Below are 19,854 nucleotides of genomic sequence, written 5' to 3' on the forward strand. Positions count from 1 at the left end.
TACCAGAGGAAGCGGCTTTTATTGATGGGTTATCTCCAGAAACCAGAAAGACTTTATGTACTCACTTTCAGTTACCCCCATGCCTCCAGGATCGCATGTTGCTCCACCTAGGGGCGGATATAAATTACCTCTACATTGTCCAAAGCCCAGTCTTTCCCTTCCCTGTGCAGCCTTAGAAACTAAGTAGCAATACTGGTTGGTGTTTGTTTGTTTCTCCCCCAGCAATGACTGCTGCAGCTACTTAGTAACAACTAGAGGTGGAGGGTGTCCGGGGAAGCAGTTAGGTAAGTGTGATGCACAGGAAAACAGTATCGTAGCCTATCAAAGGGCCCTCTGCCCTGCCTCGGTGGCTTGATTCTTCATTGGTTGCATTTCTCTTTGTGTTGGATGACGCCCTTCTGAATCAGATCAGGGATTTCTACTGCTAGCCATGGACCCAGCTGCAATACAAGGAAAATCCTGTGAGATTACTACCAGTCAATGCTTCTTATTCCATTAGAAGCTCCCTCCTGGAGACAGATTCTGGGGGGACATGCTTAAGGGACAACACTGTTATTCCTTTTATTCTTAGCTGCTTTTCCTATAATGCTCAGGGCCTAAGCCCCTCTTCCTCCTTTTATGCCAAATACACAAAACTTACCCCCAGAGCCATGAGATGAGCTAGTCCAAATTTGGGCACATTCCTGGCCCACAAAGGTTTGAAATGATCCGTCAGGCATATTTTGCCACCCCTATGAGAGGGACATGAAGAAGGTGTTGACATGCAAAGTTTACCATAAAGCACAGCAGCCTCGGGGGCATAGGAAGACTACTAGTGATCAGAATTGAGAACAACGTCAGCTAAGTACTTTGCCTAGGCTCAGCAGAGGAGGGCCTGGCACCCCACTAGGCCAGCAGACCCTGGAAAAATCTCTGCCTCCAAAGTTCTTCCTTTTTTTTTTTTTTCCTTACAACTTTTAAGTTCAGAGGTGCACAAGCAGGATGTATAGGTTTGTTACACAGGTAAACGTGCCATGGTGATTTATGCATAGATCATCCCATCATCCAGATATCAAGCCAAGCATCCATTAGCTATTTTTCCTGATGATCTCCCTCCCGCCACGAAGTTTTTCCTTAAGGCCTTCTTTGACTCTTTGCCATCTCCTATTCAGTCCTACCTGTACATCTTTGCTGTCTTTCCATCCAGCTCAGGAACTGCAATTTCTGGGGCAGTAGTAGGATATGTGATAGGAATCTGGAGAAAGTATAAAACCTTAATAAAACAGAATCAGGATAGAAAGGAACTAATATAATCAGACATACATATTTCTTGGTTAAACTGAAATGTTAAGTAAAACTCCCCAAGCAGCACATCCATACCAGGATTCTGGACGTGGAGATGAGTAACTATAACTTATGCTTATGCTCAAGAAAGGATATCTTGTTACCAATCATCTAATCCCTCCCCTTCTACTAACCTTCATATTTCCCACTCTATCACACTCACGTCAAACTCGATGTCAAACTCATATTTCAGGAGGTCATGGATATACCAGCATTTTCCAAACCACCTGTAACAAAGACCAAACCTCAGTCCAATTTGCCTATTCTTCCAATACTCAAATGACAACTTGGCTTAGGCCACCAGCCTGGGAGACTCATAGGATGGGAACTGGGGAACTCTGGAGCTGTGGGAGTGGAGACAGCTAACATGAGACAGGGCAGCTTTGGTAGTGGGCACTAGGATACCAAATTGCCTAACTCATATAAGACTCCCACCCCACACCTCCCAGGAGGGTCTACCTACCGAGTCCCTTCCTTGTTGGACTCCAGTCGGAACCAGTCGTTGTCAGCATTCTTGTTGTTCTCCACATACTGAAAGCAGAGAATGAGGTCTTTGAGAGAGTAGTTAGGGCCAAGGGCGGTCCCCCTCTCCTCAAAAGAAAAGTATGTGGTTACCTTTTTTTTTTTTTTTTTTTTTTGAGATGGAGTCTTGCTCCCGTCGCACAGGCTGGAGTGCAGTGGCGCGATCTGGGTTCACTGCAACTTCCACCTCCCGGGTTCAAGCGATTCTCCTTCCTCAGTCTCCTCAGTACATGGGATTACAGGCATGCACCACCATGCCCGGCTAATTTTTGTATTTTTAGTAGAGACAGGGTTTTGCCATGTTGGCCAGGCTGGTCTCGAACTCCTGACTTCAGGACACCTGCCTTGTCCTCCCAAAGTGCTAGGATTACAGGCGTGAGCCACTGCACCCGGCCGGTTACTTTTTCTTAATATGTTTACCTAATTTTTCTAACATTAGCAATGCTGAAGACAAGGCTATACTGGTAAGTGGGGGTTTGTCCAGAACAGAGAACAGAATGTTTGGGCTTCACTCAATTTAGCAAGCACAAAAGACCTGAAGATATCATCTGGATTCTTCTCTCACTTCTCTGATAGTGTCTGCCCTCAGCCCACAACTCATTTAATGGTAGATTCCTTCCCTGGGTAACTCCCTTCCTTCTAGCCTCATATAGTCCTGGTTTCAACTAGCACCCACATGCTAATAACTCCCAGATTTTTATCTTTGGTCCAGCTCTTTCCTCAGAACTTTAGCCTTTAGTATCCAACTGTATGTTGACAGTTTGACCTTCATTTCACAGGTACTTCAAACTCAGCATTTCCATCTGGAATTTATAATATTCCTTCAGATACACTTCCAGAATTATCCTCCTGAAGTATGAATTTCAGATGGCAGTATGAGCATTCACCCAGGGCAAAAACCTGGGAATCATCCTTGACCCTCCCTATCCCTTACTACACTAATCCATGATGTCATGCTAATTTTACCTTCTGAATATTCTTCAAATCTACCTCTCCTCTCTATCTTCACAACTGCCTAGTTTAGATTGCCTTTTGTTTTGCTGAGATTAATGACAGCCTCCTAACTTGTCTCTTACCTTCAGTCTTGTCCCTGTCAATTGTATTTTCCCCTTATTGCCAATGCAACTGATCTAAACCCAAACCTGGCCATGTTGTTTCTCAGCTTAAAATCCTTTAACAGCATCCCAAAGCCTCCAAGAGAAAATTCAAGTGGTCAAACCTGTCTCCTAGCTTTGTCTACCATTCTCTGCCTCACATTTGATGCTCTAACAACTCTGAACTACTTTGTTTCTTCAAACACATCATGGCGGTGCCTGTGCCGTTTCTAGATTCTATGCCTTTGCTCATGCTGTTCCTTTTGGCTTGAATGTCATTTTACTCTTACGTTTTATCAGGCTAACTTATGTTTACTCTTTAAGTTTCAGCTAAAGCATTACCTCTTCCAGGAAACCTTCCCTGACCAAATGCAAACTGGATATCTCCCGTTATGCTCTCAAAACATCCTACCCATGGCCAGGAACGGTGGCTCACGCCTGTAATCCCAGCACTTTGGGAGGCTGAGGCGGGCGGATCACGAGGTCAGGAGATCGAGACCATCCTGGCTAACACGGTGAAACTCTGTCTCTACTAAAAATATAAAAAATTAGCCAGGCGTAGTGGTGGTCGCCTGTAGTCCCAGCTACTTGGGAGGCTGAGGCAGGAGAATGGCCTGAACCCAGGAGGCGGAACTTGCAGTGAGCCGAGATAGAGCCACTGCACTCCAGCCTGGGCGACAGAGCAAGACTCCATCTCAAAAACAAAACAAAACAAAACAAACAAACAAAAACCATCCTAGCCATTTCTCGCTTTATATCTATCCATATCTGTCTCATCTGTCTCTTTCTCCACTTAAACACTGTATTATAATGATCTGGTTTTGTCTACCTCAGTAAGTTCCTCCTTATTCGGCTTGGTATCTCCTCCCTAGGTGCACAGAAACTACAAGGAAGACAAACTTTTTTCACCTTCCACAAAAGAGAGAGAGCTGAGAAGAGCGTTTCTAACTATGAGCTAAACTCCCCAACTCTCTGTAGTTAACACCTACTTGAATTTTCAGCCCTAACGTGATTTGAAAGAGTGAAGAGTGAGGCCAGGCGCGGTGGCTCACGCCTGTAATCCCAGCACTTTGGGAGGCCGAGGCGGGTGGATCAGGATCATGAGGTCAGGAGATCGAGACCATCCTTGCCAACATGGTGAAACCCCATCTCTACTAAAACTACAAAAATTAGCTGGGTGTGGTGGCGCGTGCCTGTAGGCAGGCACTCAGGAGGCTGAGGCAGGAGAATCGCTTGAACCCGGGAGTCGGAGGTTGCAGTGAGCCGAGATCGCTCCACTGCACTCCAACCTAGCAACAGAGCGAGACTCCCTAAAAAAAGAGTGAAGAGTTAAAGAGGGGGCAGAGAGATGGGGACTGGGAGTTGGTGCCCTGAGGATTTCTGACCACCTCTCCTACATCCAGTTGAACAAACACCTGGAGCCGGGGAGACACGTCACCTTCCGGGGAAGCGTATCCCTAAAATAACTGCTGCTTTTAGCCGCAAGGTCTGGCCCCACTGTGAAACTCACCTGAGTCTTTTTTGCCCTCTCCCCACCATCCCTCCTAAGTCCCCGAACCCCGCAACAGTCCCATTTCTATGAATTTGGGCGTTAAACTTAAAAACCGGAAGCGGCTTCCACACGGAGCGTATTATTGAGGACACCTGATGTCTCCCAACCCTTCTGCTACGCGTTAGACTGTAGAAACACAACTAACCCGGATAAGGGACTGATATTCCTCCTTCAGTCGCTGCACCCACAACTCCCGATCTCGGGGTCCGGCGTTAGTCTTCAGCACCGGGATCTCAGACACAACACGTCGCGTGGCCTCATCCGCCATCTTGGACCAGGGCGCAAGAGAAACGCGGAAGTGGTGTTGCTTGTAGCTTACCTCAAGGCGCCGCCATCTTTACTATGGGAATATGAGACGTTGGGTTGCCGTAAGACTTGTCTTTTGAATAAGATCTTTGTTTTCTTGTCACCTAGTTACCCGCTTGTGAGTGCATCGAGAAGAACAGAATGTAAACAGATTACTCAGACCTATATATGACACCTATCATTAAAATCACCGCAGAAGGCACAAAGGGTAACTTCCGTTCATGCTCAGAGAAGTAATCGCAGAAAACCCGGACACCTTCCCAAACTTGGAAAGCTCTTAGAACTTCAGGCTGCTCAAGGCACTTTCATTTAGTTAGTTCTTTATTATTATTATTATTATTATTATTATTATTATACCTTAAGTTCTAGGGTACATGTGCACAACGTGCAGGTTTGATACATAGGTATACTTGTGCCATGTTGGTTTGCTGCACCCATCAACTCGTCGTTTACATTAGGTATTTCTCCTAAAGCTATCTCTCCCCCAGCCCCCAACCCCAAAGCACTTTTCAAGGCACTGCCTTCCTAAAACGAGCAGTTCATGTGTTTCCTCTACGAAGAACTTTTCCTCTAGATGCAGTTATCCTGTTAAAGTGTGTTTTTAACTCCTGATAAAGATTAGAAACCATGCAGAATCAAAAGACACATCACTGCAAGATTTGAGCCTTAGTCTAGCCATTCACTGAGTCCTAGACTTTTTATGTATTTATTTTTTTGAGACAGTGTCTCACTCTGTTGCCCAGGCTGGAGTACATTGGTACGATCATAGCTTACTGCATCCTCCATCTCCCAGGCTCAAGCGATCCTCCTGCCCCAGCCTCCCAAAGTGTTGGGATTACTGGTGTGAGCCACCTGGCCCAGTCCCCTAGACATGTTTTGATCTGGAATTAACTAATCTAGGAAGGAATCCTGTCTCTCTAACCCCAGTGGATGGCACACAGTACTCAGTAATCCTTTTGCAAAATGTTACCTTCCAAGGCCGGGCGTAGTGGCTCACGCCTATAATCCCAGCACTTTGGGAAGCCAAGGCGGGTAGATCACAAGGTCAGGAGTTCAAGAACAGCCTGGCCAACATGGTGAAACCCCGTCTCTACTAAAAATACAAAAATTAGCCAGGTGTGGTGGCACGCGCCGGTAGTCCCAGCTACTCAGGAGGCTGAGGTAGAATTGCTCGAACCTGGGAGGTTGCAGTGAGCCAAGATTGGCCATTGCACTCCAGCCTGGGCAACAGAGTGAGACTCTGTCTCAAAAATAAATAAATTCCAGTTGGTCTTAAAATCTAAACACATTAATTTTTGCTTTTTTTTTTTTTTGAGACGGAGTTTCACTCTTGTTGCCCAGACTGGAGTTGCAATGGCATAATCTTGGCTCACTGCAACCTCTGCCTCCCGGGTTCAAGTGATTCTTCTGCCTCAGCATCACGAGTAGCTGGTATTACAGGCATGTGCTACCACGCCCAGCCGATTTTGTATTTTTAGTAGAGACCGGGTTTCGCCATGTTAGCCAGGTTGTTCTTGAACTCCTGATCTCAGGTGATCCCCCTGCCTTGACCTCCCAAGGTGCTGGGATTACAGGCGTGAGCCACCACGCTGGCAATTTTGGCTTTAATTTAAAATCCTGTTTGGCTGGCGCGGTGGCTCAAGGCTGTAATCCCAGCACCTTGGAAGACCAAGGCAGGTGGATCACTTGAGGTCAGGAGCTCCAGACCAGTCTGACTGGTGAAACCCCTCTCTACTATCAATACAAAATTAACTAGGCATGGCGGCGCACGCTTGTAATCCTGGCTACTTGGGAGGCTGGGGCAGGAGAATCGCTTGAACCCTAAACACATTAATTGTGGATTTAAATATCCTGTTTGGCCAGGTGCAGTGACTCACGCAGGTAATCCCAGCACTTTCGGAGGCCGGGGTGGGCAGATGGCTTGAGCCCAGGAGTTCGGAAATAGCCTAGGCAACGTGGTAAAACCCCATCTGTACAAAAAATGCAAAAATTAACCTGGAGTGGTGGCACGCACCTGTAGTCCCAACTATTTTGGGGGCTGAGGCAGGAGGATCGCTTGAACCCCAGAGGTCGAGATTGCAAATGAGCCAAGATTATACCAATTCACTCCAGCCTGGGGGTCAAAGTAAGACCAAATTTTTTAAAAATATATTTATTTTATTTATGTTTATTTCAGTTTATTCAGTGAATCATTCCAGCCTGTGGCAGTAAGTTGTTTGTTGTTGTTTGTTTTGTTTTGAGACAGTCTCACTCTTGTCACCCAGGCTAGAATGCAGTGGCATGATTTCAGCTCACTGCAACCTCCACCTCCTGGGTTCAAGCGATTCTCCTACCTCAGTCATCTGGGTAGCTGGGATTACAGATGCACAGCACCACACCAGGCTAATTTTGTATTTTTAGTAGAGATGAGTTTCACCATGTTGGCCAGGCTGGCTTTGAACTCCTGACCTCAGGTGATCCACCCCGCTTGGCCTCCCAAAGTGCTAAGATTACAGGCGTGAGTCACCGTGCTCAGCCTCCAGTACAATATTGAGTGAGAGTGTTGGCGGGGCGCGGTGGCTCATGCCTGTAATCCCAGTACTTTGGGAGGCCGAGGAGGGCAGATCACAAGGTCAGGAGATCGAGACCATCCTGACTAACATAGTGAAACCCTGTCTCTACTAAAAATACAAAAAAAATTAGGTGGGTGTGGTGGCGGGCGCCTGTAGTCCCAGCTACTCGGGAGGCTGAGCCAGGAGAATGGTGTGAACCTGGGAGGCGGAGCTTGCAGTGAGCCGCGATAGATAGCGAGATTCTGTTTCAAAATAAATAAATAAATAAAAAGAGTTACTTTAACTCTGTTAACTGTATTTTCTCAACTATAAAATGAGGATAATAAGGCTTATAAGGCTGGGCATGGTGGCTCACACCTATAATCCCAGCACTTTGGGAGACTAAGGGAGGAGGATTGCTTGAGCACAGAAGTTCGAGACCAGCCTGGGCAAAATAGAGAGACCCCCATCTTCACGAAAAGTTTAAAAATTAGCTGGATGTGGTGGCGTGCACCTGTGTCCCCATCTACTTGGGGAGTTGAGATGGGAGGATGACTTGAATCTGGGAGGTCAAGGCTGCAATGAGCCATGATTGAACCACTGCATTCCAGCCTGGGTGACAGAGTGAAACCGTCTCAATTAACAAAAAAAAAAAAAAAAAAAAAAAAAAAGCTTATGTGGTTATAACTATATACACAGTCGCCATTCATTTACATAATAGGCTGTCAGGATAAAATTCAGATAAATAAATGGCAGTATTCAAACTTTTATATGGTAGTAAAGCCAGGTTTACAAACAAAATCTTACCTGGAGTCCCAAACTATAAAAACAATCAATATAGCGCTGCTCTTGTTCAAGTGCAGGCAGAAGACCTCTATCCCTGAGAATACTTCTATGGTAACTACTCATCCTCATCACACTTTATTAATTGTATAATTGTCTCGATAGCCTAGAAGCTCAATCAGGGTAGGGATTGTGTATCTATCTTGTTCAATGCTGTGCTCCTAAAACCTACTATAGCATCTGCCACAGATTAAATGTTCAATCAATATTTTTAACATCAATGAGTATCTCGATACATAAAGTAAGCACCAGAAAAGCTGTCTTTATAAAGCTGCATGTTGTTTTTGTTTCATAGTTTTGGAAAACCACCTTATTTTTTATTTTTATTTTTTTTCTTGAGACACAGTTTCACTCTTGTTGCCCAGCCTGGAGTGCAGTGGCGCAATCTCAGCTCACTGCAACCTCTGCCTCCTGGGTTCAAGCAATTCTCCTGCCTCAGCCTCCCAAGTAGCTGGGATTACAGGCGCCCGCCACCACACTCGGCTAATTTTTTGTATTTTTAGTAGAGACGGGGTTTTACCATATTGGCCAGGCTGGTCTTAAACTCCTGACCTCAGGTGATCCACCCGCCTCAGCCTCCCAAAGTGCTGGGATTACAGGCATAAGCCACCACACCCGGCTGGAAAACCACCTTATTAAACCGTTTAGTAAAGCATAGCACATACTATGTATGATAATACAAAGCGCTGTCTCTGTTATAAACATAGGCCTGCCTCTATTATAGGCATAGTTGCATCTCTGTAGGATATGTCTCTTTTAGAGAAATGTTTAGTTTTAAACTATGGATTTAGCTTACTATTAAGTAATGCTCACATGAGACAAGAAACTAAAATTGAGAAGACTGAAGGAAGAGTATGTAGACCTGAGCCTCACTGTTTTTCAGAGGAAGAACTCATTCATGAGAAATGTTTATGGAGTTCCTAATATGTTCCAGGCATTGGAAATACAGTAGTGCATAGGTAGGTGGACTCCCCATCCACACGGAAATTATCCTTAAATAGTTATAAAAAGGAATTCAGCCAGGTATGGTGGCTCACACTTGTGATCCTAGCACTTTGGGAGGCCAAGGCAGGTGTATTGCCTGAGCTCAGGAGTTTGAGATCAGCCTGGGCAACATAGTGAAACCCTGTCTCTACTAAAATACAAAAAATTAGCGGGGCATGGTGGTGTGTGCCTGTAGTCCCAGCTACTCCGGAGGCTGAGGCAGGTGAATTGCTTGAACCCAGGAGGCAGACGTTGCAGTGAGGTGAGATCGCACCACAGAACTCCAGCCTCAGCAACAGAGCAACACTTTATCTCAAAAAAAAAAAAAAAAAAAAAAAAAAAAAAGGAATCGAAAAGGATTGATTGAATAGCTAAATTCTAAGAAATGTAGGCAATGCAATAGGACAGTTGGGTGCATTGGAGAGCCCCTGAAGGTAGCTGAAAGCCCCACTGTCTGTCATCATGGGAAAAGGCAGCTCCCGGGACAGAAAGAGAAGTGAATATTGGGTTAGAGAAATAAGCCTTGGATTAGGGAAAAAAGGAGAAGCTTTTCCTCTGTTCTTTTTTTTTGTGAGATGGAGTCTCGCTCTGTTGCCCATGCTGGAGTGCAGTGGTGTGATCTCGGCTTACTGCAAGCTCTGCCTCCTGGTTCACGCCATTCTCCTGCCTCAGCCTCCCAAGTAGCTGGGACTACAGGTGCCCGCCACCACACCTGGCTGATTTTTTGTATTTTTAGTAGAGACGGGGTTTCACCGTGTTAGCCAGGATGATCTCGATCTCCTGACCTCGTGATCCGCCCTCTTCGGCCTCCCAAAGTGCTGGGGTTACAGGCATGGGCCACTGTGCCCAGCTCCTCTGTTCTTTAAAGCATTGGTCTGGACTCTAATATGCTGGAAAATAACTCAGAATGGTAAAAGAAATGATGGCTCTGCTATAGGGAGGAAGCCATGTTATAGAAGATTAGTGTAGATGGATAGCCAGTTTTGGAAGTTATTCTCTTTTGTTATTACCTTTAATTATCCTGGAGACTTCAACAAAGAATTATTGTAAATTATAGCTTGGTCTCTTATGCTATGAGAAACTGGGTTCACACTTAGAATCACTTGGTAAAAATAATTATAATATTAAGCTAACATTTATACGGTGCTTATTATGTGTTTGGTACTGTCCTAAACATTTTACAAACATCAGCTCCTTTACTTCTGGCAATAACCCTGGGGTGGGTACTCTCATTATCCTCATTTACATGTGAAGAAATTGCAGCACAAGTTGAATGAAAAAAAGCCCTATCACATAGCAATTAAATGGTAGACCTGAAATTCAATCCAGAGCACAGCCTGGCTCTAGAAGTCACACACTTAACCAATTGATATACTTTTCTACCATCGCTAGACCAATATTAAATTAGCAGCAGGGATCTGAGGGATTGGAAGCAGTAGCAGGCCCTAAATGGCAGACAGTGATCAATACTGAACCTGTTTCTGAAAACACAAGGAGAGCCTGGTGGTTCTGCATTAAGCACAGTAGAGCTGCAGGGACTCTAACCCCCTCCCTTGAATGGGCTGAGGTATGCGCAGTACCTTCTGTGGTATTGGTATCACCCTTAGGGATTTTGGAACTACAGACTTTGCATTTAACCATTAATGGGACTTCATCTCTACCTCCTCTTTGGGTAGGAGAAACTAATATGGTGACAATTACCATAAAATAAGAAATCCCTATTCTGGAGATATACAAAGTACTGTCTGAGTAACTATGCCTGAGAGAATCAGATATGGCTGATGGCCTTTGAACTGGAACTCTTAGTATGAATACATTAAACATGCAGGCAAGGAGGGAGCAGGGAAAGCACAAATATGATAACATGAGAACAAACTTTTACATACATTTGGTTTTAAAATATTTACTTCTGAGTAGGTAATACATGCACCTGCCCCAAATTTAAAAAGGACAAAAGAATATACAGTGAAACCTATGTTTCAGAGTTTTGCTCATCACCCAGGATGGACTGCAGTGGTACAATCTCAGCTCACTGAAACCTCTGCCTCCTAGGCTCAAGTGATCCTTTCACCTCGGCCTCCCGAGTAGCTGGTACTACAGCAGGCACATGCCACCATGCTCAGCTAATTTTTGTATATTTTTGTAGAGATGGAGTTTCACGCCGTGTTGCCCAGGCTGGTCTCGAACTCCTGAGCTCACGCAATCTGCCCACCTCAGCCTCCCAAAGTGCTGAGATTATAGGCATGAGCCACTGCACCTCGCCTACTATCTTTTCATATGTTTAGTATCCATTTGTATTTCCTGTTTTGTATATTCTTTCATTATTATTCATTTATTTTAGAGATGGAATCTCCTTATGTTGCCCAAGCTGGTCTCGAACTCCTTGGCTCAAAGGGACCCAGCCTCTCAAGCAGCTACATACAGGTGCATGCTACACCCAGCTCTTTTCTGTAAAGTCTTACCTCCTTTCCCCCTTTTAAATTATTATTTATTTTACTTACTGATTTGCTTTTTTTTTTGAGACGGAGTTTCGCTCTTGTTGCCCAGGCTGGAGTGCAATGGCGCGATCTCGGCTCACCGCAACCTCTGCCTCCGGGGTTCAAGCGATTCTCTTGCCTCAGCCTCCAGAGTAGCTGGGATTACAGGCATGTACCACCACGCCCAGTTAATTTTGTGTTTTTAGCAGTGACGGGGTTTCTCCATGTTGGTCAGACTGGTCTCGAACTCCCGACCTCAGGTGATCCACCCGCCTTGGCCTCCAAAGTCCTGGGATTTGGGCGTGTTACAGGTGTGAGCCAACATGCCCAATCTTTTTTTCGTTTTTCTTTTTTTTGAGATGGAGTCTTGCTCTGTTGCCCAGGCTGGAGTGCAGTGGCACAATCTCGGCTCATTGCAACCTCCGCCTCCTGGGTTCAAGCGATTCTCCTGCCTCAGCCTCCTGAGTAGCTGGGACTACAGGTGCCCGCCACCATGCCCGGCTAATTTTTGTGTTTTCAGTAGAGACAGGGTTTCACTGTGTTGGCCAGGATGGTCTCCATCTCCTGACCTCATGATCCACCTGCCTCAGCCTCCCAAAGTGCTGGGATTACAGGTCTGAGCCACCACACCCAGCTTTTTTTTTTTTTTGAGACAGATTCTTGCTCTGTCACCTAGGCTGGAGTGCAGTGGTGCGATCTCGGCTCACTGCAACCTCCACCTCCCAGGTTCAAGCGATTTTCCTGCCTCAGCCTCCCAAGTAGCTGGGATTACAGGTGCCTGCACCACATCTGGCTACTTTTTGTATTTTTAATGGAGACAGGTTTTTCCAAGTTGGCCAGGCTGGTTTTGAACTCCTGACTCAGGAAATCCTCTCGCCTCGGCCTCCCAAAGTACTGGGATTACAGGAATGAGCCACTGTGCCTGATCTGATTTGTATTTTTAAAAAAATATTAATATTAAAGATATTAGCCATTTGTGATGAGTAGTAAATATTTTTCCCAGTTTGTTGTCTTTGCTTTTGTTCATAGTATTTTAAACAATGTGAAAAATTTTCACATATGAGGTTATCAGTATTTTGCTTGTAGCTTCTGGTGGTGGTGTCACCATAACAGTCTCAATTATTTTTTAAAAATTTTCCTCAGGCCTGGCGCGGTGGCTCATGCCTGTAATCCCAGCACATTGGGAGGCCAAGGCGGACAGATCAATTGAGGTCTGGAGTTCGAGACCAGCCTGGCCAACATGGCAAAACCCCATCTCTACTGAAAATATAAAAATTAGCTGGGTGTGGTGGCAGGCGCCAGTAGTCCCAGCTACTCGGGAGGCTGAGGCAGGAGAATCGTTTGAATCTGGGAGGCAGAGGTTGCAGTGAGCTGAGATTGTGCCACTGCACTCCAGCCTGGGCAACAGAGTGAGACTCCGTCTCAAACTAAACTAAACTAAACTAAACTAAAAATAAATGACTCAATGAGTTTCCTTTCTTGTCAGTGTTACTAGATTAACAGATTAGGAGAACATCATAGATGCAGTGTATCAGGGTTCAAGTGATTCTCCCACCTCAGCCTCTGGAGTAGCTGGGATTACAGGCGACTGCCACCATGCCCAGCTAATTTTTGTGTTTTTAGTAGAGACGGGGTTTCTCCATGTTGGCGAGGCTGGTCTCAAACTGCTGACCTCAAGAGATCCACCTGCCTTGGCCTCCCAAAGTGCTGGGATTATAGGCATGAACCACCACACCCGGCCTGTTATGTTATTTGAAAAAATTAGGCTGGGCGCAGTGGATCATGCCTGTAATCCCATCACTTTGGGAGGCAGAGGCGGGCGGATCACGAAGTCAGGAGATTGAGACCATCCTGGCTAACACGGTGAAACCCTGTCTCTACTAAAAATACAAAAAATTAGCCGAGCATTGTGGCGGGCGCCTGTAGTCCCAGCTACTTGGGAGGCTGAGGCAGGAGAATGGCATGAACTCAGAAGATGGAGCTTGCAGTGAGCCAAGATTGCGCCACTGCATTCCAGCCTGGACGACAGAGCGAGACTCTGTCTCAAAATAAATAAATAAAAAAAAAAATAAAAAGTTAGAGAATGGTCTAGAATATAAGAGCATTTTTATTTAATTGAACAACCACCCAAAGAAAAATTGGTTAATTCTCTAATTAACTGGTGGGATTGGTGAGACAGGGTTGTTTTATGTTACCGTCTTTGGAATAACCAATGACTTGGAAAAAGTCATCCCCATGGGGGCAGCAGAGAGTCACTGATAAAGAGCCTGCTGAATTTCTGAAACCTGGTGAAATCTGTTATATATAATACAATAATAAATATTAGGTAACATTTATGGAGCAGTAGGACCTGTGCAACACTTTCTATACATCATTTAATATAATCATTAGAACAATGATCTGTGAGGTGGATGTTATATTTCTTTCACAGATAAGAAAACAAGTTTAGAGAAGTTAAGGAACTTGCCTGTCATATTAGTGAGGGTCAGAGCTGGGGAATGAAGAAAAGGGAATAGGTTAAGGAGACTTGAACAGCAGATCATTAGGATTCAGCAACTGACTGTGGTCCCTACTCTTTTTCTTTTTCCTTTTTTTTGAGGCAGCAGGGTCTGGCTCTGTCACCCAGGCTGGAGTGCAGTGGTGTGATCTTGGCTCACTGCAACCTCGGCTTTCCAGGTTCAAGTGATCCTTCCACCTCAGCCTCCTGAGTAGCTGGAACTACAAGCACATGCTACCATGACTGACTAATTTTTGTATTTTTTTCTGTAGAGACAGGGTTTGGCCATGTTACCCAGGCTGCTCTTGAACTCCTGGGCTCAAGCAATCCACACCCGCCTCAGCCTCTCAAAGTGCTGGGATTGCAGGCGTGAGCCACCGTGCGTGGCTGAGGTCCCTACTCTTTTATTTAGGAGCCATAGAAGCCAGAATTCTAGCTAAGGACTTACAGCTAGGTTCGAATCTGAACTGAAATTAGGAGGAGTCAGTAGTATAATGCCTGGATGAAAATGAGTAACTGCCGCAGCTTAGAGTTAATAGGAAACCAAGAAGTAGATCAGATCATCAGGTCAGCAAGTCCCTGCAGGGTAAAGCAGAAGAGTAAAGCTCTGGTAGGGACACAGGGATCTGAGTGGCCCTGGAAGAGTCAAGAGGATACTTGTGACAAGGGGCTAGTGCTAGTAAGATATAGACTTCCTTAAGGGAGTATCTGGTTTGAAAAGATTAATCTCGTAGAGCTGGGAAGGAACATGGACTAGGATAAGCAGCCTTAATAGAGTATTCAGATCAAGAAAGAGAACAGATCTGCTTTACTCTAAACTTTACTCTACCACTGACTTGCAAAAAAAAATTTAGTAGGGACATGTGGCTATGATGTGTTGACCCAGAGAGAAAAAACAGAACCAGTAAGTGGAAGTTACAAAGAGATTTATCTAAGGATAGTAAAAAGGCCTTTCTAATTACTGAGAACTACAGGGAGTTGAAAACTACAGTTAAGGATACAGTGGAAATGTGAGCTTGTGGAGAGACAGCTTAAGGGTTCCAGGTTACAGATTCCAGTGAAGGAAGAGGTAACTGTGGGAGTAGTGTTTTGATAAGTAGAAAAGGATGGGCATCAGGGTAGAACTGAAGGGGCCAGTCTTTGAAAGCTGGAGGGATGTTTTCTCAGCTGAGGAAGAGATAGGAACTAATGTAAAGGAAGAAACATAACAAGCAGAGGACTTCCACAAGATAATTCTACAGAGCGTTCTCAATCTTCTCAGAGGAAGTTCTCCCAAGTTTTTAGTTGAATCAAGGAGAGGGTGGTTCATAAGGCAAGAGATGAAGTTTTTGTTTTAACTGTACAGATGATGTATAGTTTAAGCTAAGGAGGAACAGCAATCTAGCTATAGCTAACGAAATACCCTAAACTGTTTGAAATATTTTTTTCTCAGTGATGGACATGAGGGTGCCCATCTCTACACAGGAGGTCCCTTTGGCTTAGCTCAGGGAATCTGCACAGCTCTCTTTGTTGGCATTATGATCTTATGGCTTCATGTTGAAAGAGTGAACTTCCAGGCCTCCCCAAGCAGAAAACATCCCTCCAAATAAACTGACTAGTTTAGGAACAGCTGGCCAGGCAACTGTCCCAATGTTTGGAATTTGGAAAATTTGGTCATTGAAGGCTGGCCCCAGGGGAAAAGGACTGCGTTCTGTGAGTCCTGTAGGGGAAGAGAGATTACTTTGGAAGGCCTAATGAAGGCAAATCTCAGCCCTTCCTTCAGCTTTCCTTTTTTTTTTTTTTTTTTTTTTGAGGCAGAGCTCAATTCTGTTGCCCAGGCTGGAGTACAGTGACATGATCTTGGCTTACTGCAACCTCCGCCTCTCAGGTTCAAGCAATTCTCCTGCCTCAGTCTCCCGAGTAGCTGGGATTACAAGCACATGCCACCACCACACCCAGCTAATTTTTGTATTTTTTTAGTAGAGACGGGGTTTCACCATGTTGGCCAGGCCAGTCTTGAACTCCTGACCTCAAGTGATCCTTCTGCCTCGGCCTCCCAAAGTGCTGGAATTATAGGTGTGAGCCACCATGCCCGGCTAAGCTTTCCATTCTCAATGAAGAAAGCGATCTGTTCTTTTCCCCATTGGCTGCAATAAGCAGACTGGACATCATACTATGACTAGAAAAGGCAATCCTCAGCTTTCTGTAATCCTCTGAATGGAACTGGGTTAGGTTTGGAGAGGAAAGGTGGGTTCATGGAAAAGAATTACCATCACAGTGCCAAGACTACTAGGTGTCAAACCATTTCAGAATATGCATATGGAGAGAGAATATTATTCTACTTTAAGAAGTAGTGCCTGTGTCTGCCTTTTTTGTGGGCTTATATGGATTACATCTGCATTTCACACATCAGAGCTACCTCTGTCCTGATGGCTATTCCTCTAGAAAAAGTTTAGGAAAAGCTAAGAAGCAATCTGCGAAGACAATGAATATATAAGGGAGGCTGTTTACAAAAGAAAAGCATTCCAGTGGGTATAGAGGAAAACATGGTCAGAGGTGAGGTAGAAATTTTTGACTTTTCCCAATTAATGAACACCTTTTCCCTTCAACGTTCTAGAGGCTGTTTATTCTTGCTCCTGTAGGAAGGGGTGGCAAGGTATCAGCTTTCTCTTTGCTACCCACTGCTACTTTCAGACCACTGTGCTTCCATCCTCTTGCAAAAATTCTTCTCCCTTTGAAGCTTCTGCCATCTGGCTTTACTGCCCCTTAGCACCCTTTTTTTTTCTTTTTCTTTTTGGAGTGCAGTGGCATAATCACAGCTCACTGCAGACTCAGACTCCTGGGCTCAAGTGATCCTCCAAACCCAGCCTTCAGCACCTATTAAATAACCTCTCTTTGTGCCAACTCTTACTATCACCCTGGGAGGTTTTAGACAAACCCATGAAAACTACAGTTAGTTCCTGACCTCCAACTCAAACTAATACTCCCACTTTCAATTCCTTAATTTCACCTTTTCTAGGAAAACAGGTTTTTGTTGATGGCAGCTTCAGGGCCATAGTAAGGACTGGAAGAAGGTAGCATTCTTCTTTTTTTTTTTTTTTTTTGAAACAGTCTCACTATGTCACTCAGGTTGGAGTGCAATGGTGAGATGGGGTCTCTCACTATGTTGCCCAGGCTGATCTTGAACTCCTGGCCAAAGTATTGGGATTACAGGTGTAAGCCACCACACCCAGCCAGGGTAGCATTCTTGCGTGTAGTAAGATTGATGGTGCCAGCACTGGCTGATGTTGACTTGAAGACTCACTGAAAGACTGGGACTGGCAGCCGTGATGCATAAGGGCAGAATAGCCTGGGGGTTGTACTGCCCAGTGATACTTGGGAAAAGGTTCAAGATCTGGATTTGACTCTTGTGCTAAGCTTCCAAGAAACCTAGGTTCAGAGGTAAAAGCACCTTTCCTATTAGCTGCCTCCTGGGGACATCTGACACTTTCAACATCCACCCCCCTGAAACACTCTTCCCTTTGATTCTGTGATAATTATCTCCCAGGTTTTCTTCTTCTTCACTCACTGTTCCTTTTCAAAGATTCTCCAAGGGCTCTTTTTCTACTTGTGCCTTAAATGTTGGAATTTCCCAGAGCACTCTTCTTAGCCCTCAGCTCTTTTCCGGCGCGCTTATCCAAATCTATGGCTTCAATTATCACTGAAAGGTTGATGTTTCAGAATTTCTGGCCTATAGATCATAGGACTTTCTAAAAAGTAGCCTTCTGGCCAGGCACCATGGCTCATGACTGTAATCCCAGCACTTTAGGAGGCCGAGGCGGGTGGATCATGAGGTCAGGAGTTTGAGACCAGCTGGACCAACATAATGAAACCCCGTCTCTACTAAACATACAAAAAATTAGCCAGGCATGGTGGCATGCGCCTGTAGTCTCAGCTACTCGAGAGGCTGAGGCAGCAGAATTGCTTGAACCTGGGAGTCAGAAGTTGCAGTGAGCCGAGATCATGCCACTGTCACTCTGGGTGACAGAGACTTTGTCTCAAAAAAAAAAATAAAGTAGCTTTCTATAAGATGTGCATAGAAAAATAATTTCAAGCAATAAAGATAGATGTACAATGAAAAGTATGTCTCATCCCTCCTAGGCCCACTCTTCATAATTTTTTAATGCATGTGTAAATGTGTCATATGTATTCTGTGCTTGCTTTTTTCCTCCACTTATATTTTCCTCTTAAGTTTTAGATCTGTATATTAAACATGCCACTAGGACATATCTATCTAGCTATCTCACAGATACCTAAAACTTCTTCCCTTTCTTTGGAATTCTCCCTCCTGCAATACCCTACCATTAGTCTCCTTTTTACATCAACACCATGAAAAAACTGTCTTTATATGTTGTGCCTTCTCAATTCAATCTGGTTTCTATCCACCATAACTACAAAACAGCTTTCTCCAAATTTCCTAAATGACCTCCTTGTTGCAATATCTTTTTTGGGGGGACAGAGTCTCACTGGAGTGCAATGGTGCAATTTCGGCTCACTGTACCTCTGCCTCCTGGGTTCAAGCGATTCTCCCACCTCAGCCTCCCAAATAGCTGGGATTACAAGTGCCCGACACCATGTCTGGCTAATTTGTGTATTTTTAGTAGAGGTGGGAGTTCCACCATGTTGTCCAGGCTGGTCGCGAACTCCTGACCTCAGGTGATCGGCCCACCTCGGCCCCCAAAGTGCTGGAATTACAGGTGTGAGCTACCACACCCGGCCTTTTTATTTATTTATTTATTTACTTACTTACTTACTTACTTACAAGAAAACCAAAGTCTTGTTCTGTTGCCAGGAGTGCAGTGGTGCAATCTCCGCTCACTGCAACCTCCACCTCCTGGGTTGAAATGATTCTTGTGTTTCAGCCTCCAGAGTACCTGGGATCACAGGTGTGTACCACCATGCCCAGCTAATGTATTTTTTGTAAAAATGGGGTCTTGCCACATTGGCCAAACTGGTCTCCAGCTCCTGGTCTCAAGTGATTCACCCGCCTAGGCCTCCCAAAGTGCTGGGATTACAGGTGTGAGCCACTGTGCCTGGCCCTTGTTGCAATATCTGATAGATACATTTTATTTATTTTATTTTAGTTTTTTGGAGACAGAGTCTCACTCTGTCACCCAGACTGGAATGCAGTGGCCCGATCTCAGCTCACTGCAACCTTCGCCTCCTAGGTTCAAGCGATTCTTGTGCCTCAGCCTCCCCAGTAGCTGGGACTACAGGCACGCACTGCCATACCTGGCTGATTTTTGTATTTTTAGTAGAGACGGGGTTTAAACGTGTTGGCCAGGCTGGTCTCCAGCTCCTAACCTCAAGTGATCTGCCCACCATGGCCTCCCAAAGTGCTGGGCCTATTTTATTTTTTTTGAGACAGGGTCTTGCTCTGGTGCCCAGGCTGGAGTGCAGTGGTGCGATCTCAGCTCACTGCAACCTCTGCCTCCTGGGTTCAAGCAATTCTCATGCTTCAGCCTCCCAAGTAGCTGGCATTACAGGCATGTGCAACCACACCCATCTAATTTTTGTATTTTTAGTAGAGACAGGGTTTCACCATGTTGGTCAGGCTGGTCTCAAACTCCTGGCCTCAAGTGATCCACCCACCTCGGCCTCTCAAAGTGCTGGGATTACAGGTGTGAGCCACCACGCCCAGCCCTGATGGATATATTTTAGTTCACATTTTACTTTATCTCTGTTACACTAAACGCTTTAACCAGTT

At 45.1% G+C, this 19,854-nt stretch overlaps 1 protein-coding gene across 3 annotated transcripts in view; it reads right to left on the reverse strand.

Annotated features, from left to right (window-relative positions):
- The window catches only part of LOC105498197 (ubiquitin-fold modifier conjugating enzyme 1), a 21,101-nt gene continuing 1,247 nt past the window's right edge, over positions 1–19,854 (reverse strand). For 2 of the 3 annotated variants that reach the window (XM_011770130.2, XM_011770131.3), the window contains exons 2-7: positions 4,637–4,831; positions 1,787–1,854; positions 1,487–1,550; positions 1,158–1,234; positions 641–731; positions 1–440 (exon numbers count right to left, since the gene is read on the reverse strand). In XM_011770130.2, coding sequence (XP_011768432.1) covers positions 360–440; positions 641–731; positions 1,158–1,234; positions 1,487–1,550; positions 1,787–1,854; positions 4,637–4,759 — 504 coding nt within the window. In that variant the 5' untranslated portion in view covers positions 4,760–4,831 and the 3' untranslated portion in view covers positions 1–359. Of the gene's footprint in view, positions 441–640; positions 732–1,157; positions 1,235–1,486; positions 1,551–1,786; positions 1,855–4,636; positions 4,844–19,854 lie in introns of those variants that run through there. The other variant, XM_071082369.1, reaches the window with a different exon arrangement.

This window comes from Macaca nemestrina, chromosome 1 (assembly GCF_043159975.1).
Source record: "Macaca nemestrina isolate mMacNem1 chromosome 1, mMacNem.hap1, whole genome shotgun sequence".
Lineage (NCBI taxonomy): Eukaryota > Metazoa > Chordata > Mammalia > Primates > Cercopithecidae > Macaca > Macaca nemestrina.